Source organism: Tupaia chinensis, unplaced genomic scaffold (genome assembly GCF_000334495.1).
Source record: "Tupaia chinensis unplaced genomic scaffold, TupChi_1.0 Scaffold000335_1, whole genome shotgun sequence".
In the NCBI taxonomy this organism is placed as follows: Eukaryota; Metazoa; Chordata; class Mammalia; order Scandentia; family Tupaiidae; genus Tupaia; species Tupaia belangeri.
The window spans coordinates 141,560-148,547 of NW_006159829.1; the positions used below are offsets into that span (position 1 = coordinate 141,560).

Below are 6,988 nucleotides of genomic sequence, written 5' to 3' on the forward strand. Positions count from 1 at the left end.
CAGGTGGGGTAGGCGAGCGGGCAGGTGGGGTAGGCGAGCGGGCAGGCAGGAGCTGAGTGAGCAGGCATGTCCCCAGGTGAGCAGGAGGAGTCCCGCTGTCAGCGCTGCATCTCGGAGCTCAGGGACGTCAGCCTGCAGCTGGGCCCGGCGCGCCCCGCCCCGCGCCCCCCCCGCGGCCTGCCACTAGACAAGGAGCCGGCGCGCGAGTGTGCCCAGCGCATCGCCGAGCAGCAGGCAGGCCGCCCCGCCCCTCCCCTTCAATGCTGCTCTGGTGCAGCCGGCCCCATGGTCAGCGTCCCCCTTGCTTGCTCTTCCCTCAGAAAGCACAGGCCGAAGTGGAAGGGCTGGGCAAGGGGGTCACCCGGCTCTCCGCCGAGGCCGAGAAGGTCCTCGCCCTGCCCGAGCCATCGCCCGCTGCCCCGACTCTGCGCTCGGAGCTGGAGCTGACGCTTGGCAAGCTGGAGCAGGTGCGCAGCCTGTCGGCCATCTACCTGGAGAAGTGAGTGCGCCCTCTGCTGTCGAGGGAGGAGTGTGAGCAGAGGGAGGCTGGGAGGGGCAGGGGCAGTACCCTGGAGCTGCTGGGTGGCCTGGCCAAGGAGGTGGCAGCAGAGGTTGGAGCCTGACCCATGCCAAGTGTGGTGCCACGGGACTCCCTGGTGACTGGATGTGAGTGGGAGTGGCAGAAGTGCAGGGGGGTGCCAGCCGCTGTGGTGGGCAGACTGCCATCAGTGGGGCCAAGGAGCCCTGGCCCCTGGGGTTTGAGAGACCGAGAGTAGGGAGGGCTCCAGAAGCTCCCCCTCTTCCCAGAGCCCTGGGAGAGGTGCGTGTCCGTCAGGGTCCCCTGCCACCTCCCTTTCCCCAGCCCACTGCGGGTCCTCTGTGCCCTCCAGTTACTGCCATACCTCAGAGGATGCATGTGGGGCCTTCCTGTGGGCCCCTTCAGCGTTGCCCTCGGGGCCCTGGCGTGCCTGTCCGAGCTGCGGCCTTGCTGCGTGTTTCCTGCTCCGTGCCTGCCTCCTGCTCGCGGATGTAGCCCGCGGTTGGGAAGGGCTATCAGGGCCAGGCATGTGGTGCCGTTTCCACCCGAGTGGCTCCCTGCCTGGCGTTGGGCAGGAAGGCCACACATGGTACCCCAGAGGCACCCATGTCATGGCCATCGCTCGCGGGCTCCTACCTTGGGGCCTTGGTGTTGCAGTTCCTGGCTGGCTTGTGCCCCGACACCTTCAGGCTGGAGCATGTGTTCCTGTCTGAGAGGCCCCAGCCCCTTCTCTCTGGAGCTTGTGACCGCAGGGCCGGGCTCGCTCCAGGCCTCTGACCCCACCACCTGGGCTTGCGGCTCGGGCCTGCCCACCTGCTCTGAGCTCCGCTCTCCCCCAGGCTCAAGACCATCAGCCTGGTGATCCACAGCACGCAAGGGGCCGAGGAGGTGCTGCGGGCCCACGAGGAGCAGCTCAAGGAGGCTCAGGCTGTGCCCGCCACTCTGCCAGAGCTCGAGGCCACCAAGGCCTCGCTAAAGGTACTGGGCCAGGGCTGGAGTGCCCAGGCGGAGGCGAAGCAGCCTGTGTTCAGCGCCTTGCGGGACGAGCTGCGCGGGGCCCAGGAGGTGGGTGAGCGGCTGCAGCAGCGACATGGGGAGCGCGACGTGGCATGCCGCTGGCCGACAGCCAGGCCGCCCGGGACCAGCTGCAGCAGGAGAAGGTGGGAAGCAGCACTGTACGGTGGGGAGGGGGGGGAAGGGGTGGGGTGCGGTGCCCTGGGCCGCGTGTTCACCACGCTGCCCTCCCAGGCCCTGCTGGAAGAAATCGGCCGCCATGGTGAGAAGGTTGAGGAGTGCCAGCGCCTAGCCAAGCAGTACAGCCGACAGCCAGGCCGCCCGGGACCAGCTGCAGCAGGAGAAGGTGGGAAGCAGCACTGTACGGTGGGGAGGGGGGGGAAGGGGTGGGGTGCGGTGCCCTGGGCCGCGTGTTCACCACGCTGCCCTCCCAGGCCCTGCTGGAAGAAATCGGCCGCCATGGTGAGAAGGTTGAGGAGTGCCAGCGCCTAGCCAAGCAGTACATCAACGCCATCAAGGTGGGTGCCGGCCCTGCCGCTCCGGCGTGCTGCGGGCGGGGCCTGCTGTGGGCGGGCTGGCCGGGCTGCGCGTAGCTGGCCACTGACCACCGGCTGCACTGCAGGACTACGAGCTCCAGCTGGTCACATACAAGGCGCAGCTGGAGCCGGTGGCCTCCCCAGCCAAGAGGCCCAAGGTCCAGTCGGGATCGGAGAGTGTCATCCAGGAGGTAGGGTGCAGAGCCGAGCCTGGGTGACGGGGTGGGCCTGGGCTGGGCACCCACAGGGCTGACCCTGGCAACACCGCTCCGGCAGTACGTGGACCTGCGCACACGGTACAGCGAGTTGACCACACTCACGAGCCAGTACGTCAGGTTCATCGGGGAGACCCTGCGGCGCATGGAGGAGGAGGAGGTATGGCCGGCTGGGCAGGGCCGGGGCTGGGGAGGCCATCCTGGTGCCTGTCCTGCCCCCAGCACAGCCTGTAGGGACCGCCTGAGGCCACTTACCCCACCCCCAACAACCCCGCCTGGTGCGGGCAGCACTGCCCCTGCGTGGTGCCCCGGCTGCCCGCGTTGGCCCAGTGCCGCGTGCTCTCCCCTGTGGTGGCCAGTTCCCCACGTCCTGTGTTGGCGCGTGGCCCTGACGCACCCCTGCCTCTCCCACTCTTCCTCGGGCTCCTGTGTCAGCCTGCCCACTTGGTCTCTCGCTCTGGGCAGTCGCCCTGTCCGCTTCCTCTCGGGAGCCTTGCTGGCTGCCTGTCTGCCTGCAGCCCTGCCTCCTTGCTTGGAGCTGCTGGCTCGAGTCTCTCCTGAGCTGGCGGGGTCTGTGCTGCTATCCCCACTCAGGCCGCCCTGCCGAGCCCCTGCCTTCTACCCCACGCGGGGTCTGGGAGCGCCCTGGTCAGGAAGAGGGCAGTGAGCCCCGCCGGGGCCCAGCAGAGCTCAGGCAGGGCTGCGGTGGGCGTAGCTCGCAGGCCGTGAGCTGCTGCTTCCACGCGCCCTCCGTCCGCCTGTCTCCGTCGCCTGTCTGCCAGGCCTCCTCCCCAGGCTGGTGAGCATGGTGGGGCCGGCCGCGCTGGCCGCGCAAGTGCCCGGGGGGTGCACGCTGTCTCCTCGGCTCGCCGGGACTCTGTCCTCCCTGCCCCCGCACTGTGCTGTGAACTGTGGTGGTGCCGTGTCACGTGAGTGCCCAGCACCCGCTGCTCGCTCACGTGCTCTCTGGTGTCTCCCTTCTCGCTGCGGCCGCAGAGGCTGGCAGAGCAGCAGCGGGCTGAGGAGCGGGAGCGGCTGGCCCAGGTGGAGGCTGCGCTGGAGAAGCAGCGGCAGCTGGCCGAGGCGCATGCCCAGGCGAAGGCGCAGGCAGAGCAAGAGGCACGGGAGCTACAGCGACGCATGCAGGAAGAGGTGGCTCGGCGCGAGGAGGCGGCGGTGGACGCACAGCAGCAGAAGCGCAGCATCCAGGAGGAGCTGCAGCACGTGCGGCAGAGCTCGGAGGCCGAGATCCAGGCCAGGGCACGGCAGGTGGAGGCTGCAGAGCGCAGCCGGCTGCGCATCGAGGAGGAAATCCGGACTGTGCGCCTGCAGCTGGAGGCCACGGAGCGCCAGCGTGGCGGGGCCGAGGAGGAGCTGCAGGCGCTGCGTGCGCGGGCAGAGGAGGCGGAGGCACAGAAGCGGCAGGCACAGGAGGAAGCAGAGCGCTTGAGGAGGCAGGTGCAGGACGAGAGCCAGCGCAAGCGGCAGGCGGAGGCAGAGTTGGCCCTGCGCGTGAAGGCGGAGGCCGAGGCGGCGCGGGAGAAGCAGCGGGCCCTGCAGGCCCTGGAGGAGCTGCGGCTGCAGGCCGAGGAGGCGGACCGGCGCCTGAGGCAAGCTGAGGCAGAGCGTGCACGCCAGGTGCAGGTGGCGCTGGAGACAGCGCAGCGCAGCGCGGAGGTAGAGCTGCAGAGCAAGCGCGCCTCCTTTGCAGAGAAGACGGCCCAGCTGGAGCGGACCCTGCAGGAGGAGCACGTGACGGTGGCCCAACTGCGGGAGGAGGCAGAGCGGCGGGCGCAGCAGCAGGCTGAGGCTGAGCGGGCCCGTGAGGAGGCAGAACGCGAGCTGGAGCGCTGGCAGCTGAAGGCCAATGAGGCGCTGCGGCTGCGGCTGCAGGCAGAGGAGGTGGCACAGCAGAAGAGCCTGGCGCAGGCCGAGGCCGAGAAGCAGAAGGAGGAGGCGGAGCGAGAAGCGCGGAGGCGCGGCAAGGCGGAGGAGCAGGCCGTGCGCCAGCGAGAGCTGGCCGAGCAGGAGCTGGAGAAGCAGCGGCAGCTGGCAGAGGGCACCGCGCAGCAGCGCCTGGCCGCAGAGCAGGAGCTGATCCGCCTGCGGGCCGAGACTGAGCAGGGGGAGCAGCAGCGGCAGCTCCTGGAGGAGGAGCTGGCCCGGCTGCAGCATGAAGTTGCTGGCGCCACGCAGAAGCGCCAGGAGCTCGAAGCCGAGCTGGCCAAGGTGCGGGCTGAGATGGAGGTGCTGCTGGCCAGCAAGGCCCGGGCCGAGGAGGAGTCGCGCTCCACCACGGAGAAGTCCAAGCAGAGGCTGGAGGCCGAGGCCGGCCGTTTCCGCGAACTGGCTGAGGAGGCAGCCCGCCTGCGTGCCCTGGCCGAGGAGGCCAAGCGACAGCGGCAGCTGGCGGAGGAGGATGCAGCCCGGCAGCGGGCGGAGGCGGAGCGGGTGCTGGCCGAGAAGCTGGCCGCCATCAGTGAAGCCACACGGCTCAAGACAGAGGCAGAGATCGCCCTGAAGGAGAAGGAGGCGGAGAACGAGCGTCTGCGGCGGCTGGCGGAGGACGAGGCCTTTCAGCGCCGGCGGCTGGAGGAGCAGGCGGCGCAGCACAAGGCCGACATCGAGGAGCGGCTGGCCCAGCTGCGCAAGGCCTCGGAGAGCGAGCTGGAGCGGCAGAAGGGGTTGGTGGAGGACACGCTGCGGCAGCGGCGCCAGGTGGAGGAGGAGATCCACGCGCTGAAGGCGAGCTTCGAGAAGGCCGCGGCCGGCAAGGCGGAGCTGGAGCTGGAGCTGGGGCGCATCCGCAGCAACGCCGAGGACACCCTGCGCAGCAAGGAGCAGGCTGAGCTGGAGGCTGCGCGGCAGCGGCAGTTGGCGGCCGAGGAGGAGCAGCGGCGCCGCGAGGCAGAGGACCGTGTGCAGAAGAGTCTGGCTGCTGAGCAGGAGGCCGCACGGCAGCGCAAGGCCGCACTGGACGAGGTCGAGCGCCTCAAGGCCAAGGTGGAGGAGGCGCGGCGCCTGCGGGAGCGCGCGGAGCAGGAGTCCGCGCGACAGCTGCAGCTGGCCCAGGAGGCTGCCCAGAAGCGACTGCAGGCGGAGGAGAAGGCGCATGCCTTCGTGGTGCAGCAGCGTGAGCAGGAGCTGCAGCAGACGCTGCAGCAGGAGCACAGTGTGCTGGAGCGGCTGCGCGGCGAGGCGGAGGCGGCACGGCGGGCAGCTGAGGAGGCAGAGGCGGCACGGGACCAGGCTGAGCATGAGGCAGCGCAGTCCCGGCGGCAGGTTGAGGAGGCAGAGCGGCTGAAGCAGACAGCGGAGGAGCAGGCCCAGGCCCAAGCCCAGGCCCAGGCTGCCGCGGAGAAGCTGCGCAAGGAGGCGGAGCAGGAGGCGGCGCGGCGGGCGCAGGCGGAGCAGGCGGCCTTGAGGCAGAAGGAGGCGGCGGACGCAGAGATGCAGAAGCACAAGAAGTTCGCGGAACAGACGCTGCGACAGAAGGCACAGGTGGAACAGGAGCTGACGACGCTGCGACTGCAGCTGGAGGAGACCGACCACCAGAAGAGCATCCTGGACGAGGAGCTGCAGCGGCTGAAGGCGAGGCGGCCCGCCAGCGCAGCCAGGTGGAGGAGGAGCTCTTCTCTGTGCGGGTGCAGATGGAGGAGCTGGGCAAGCTCAAGGCGCGCATCGAGGCCGAGAACCGTGCACTCATCCTGCGCGACAAGGACAACACACAGCGCTTCCTGGAGGAGGAGGCCGAGAAGATGAAGCAGGTGGCAGAGGAGGCTGCGCGGCTGAGCATTGCTGCCCAGGAGGCAGCGCGGCTGCGGCAGCTGGCGGAAGAGGACCTGGTGCAGCAGCGGGCTCTGGCTGAGAAGATGCTCAAGGAGAAGATACAGGCGGTGCAGGAGGCCACGCGGCTCAAGGCTGAGGCTGAGCTGCTGCAGCAGCAGAAAGAGCTCGCGCAGGAGCAGGCCCGACGGCTGCAGGAGGACAAGGAGCAGATGGCGCGGCAGCTGGGGCAGGCGGCGGAGGACACTGGAGGCCGAGCGGCAACGGCAGCTAGAAATGAGCGCCGAGGCCGAGCGGCTGAAGCTGCGCGTGGTTGAGATGAGCCGGGCGCAGGCCCGCGCTGAGGAGGACGCCCAGCGCTTCCGGAAGCAAGCCGAGGAGATCGGCGCGAAGCTGCACCGTACGGAGCTCGCCACACAGGAGAAGGTGACGCTGGTGCAGACGCTGGAGGTCCAGCGGCAGCAGAGCGACCGTGATGCGGAGCGTCTACGGGAGGCCATCGCGGAACTGGAGCGTGAGAAGGACAGGCTCCAGCAGGAGGCCAGGCTGCTGCAGCTCAAGTCCGAGGAGGTACGGCTCTATGCACGGGCGGGCCAGGGACCATCCTGGGTGGGGCGGTGGGTGCCTGGGTCCCGGGAGTCCATGACCGTGCCCTCCCCACAGATGCAGACGGTGCAGCAGGAGCAGCTGCTTCAGGAGACGCAGGCTCTGCAGCGGAGCTTCCTTTCAGAGAAGGACAGCCTGCTGGAGCGGGAGCGCTTCATCGAGCAGGAGAAGGCCAAGCTGGAACGGCTCTTCCAGGACGAGGTGGCCAAAGCGCAGCAGCTGCGCGAGGAGCAGCTGAAGCAGCAGCAGCAGATGGAGCAGGAGCGGCAGGAGCTGGGGGGCGGGCAAGGGGG

General features: G+C 69.7%; 1 protein-coding gene across 1 annotated transcript in view; it reads left to right on the forward strand.

The window, feature by feature from the left end:
• PLEC (plectin) overlaps window positions 1-6,988 on the forward strand; it is a gene marked incomplete in the record, with an annotated part of 65,460 nt that overhangs the window by 19,558 nt on the left and 38,914 nt on the right. The window contains 11 exon segments of the mRNA XM_027773273.1: window positions 179-234; window positions 321-499; window positions 1,378-1,698; window positions 1,853-1,898; window positions 1,987-2,070; window positions 2,175-2,279; window positions 2,365-2,463; window positions 3,300-5,892; window positions 5,895-6,324; window positions 6,326-6,659; window positions 6,753-6,988. The exon segment at window positions 6,753-6,988 is cut by the window's right edge and continues 576 nt beyond it. Of these exon segments, the coding sequence (XP_027629074.1) occupies window positions 179-234; window positions 321-499; window positions 1,378-1,698; window positions 1,853-1,898; window positions 1,987-2,070; window positions 2,175-2,279; window positions 2,365-2,463; window positions 3,300-5,892; window positions 5,895-6,324; window positions 6,326-6,659; window positions 6,753-6,988 (4,483 nt within the window).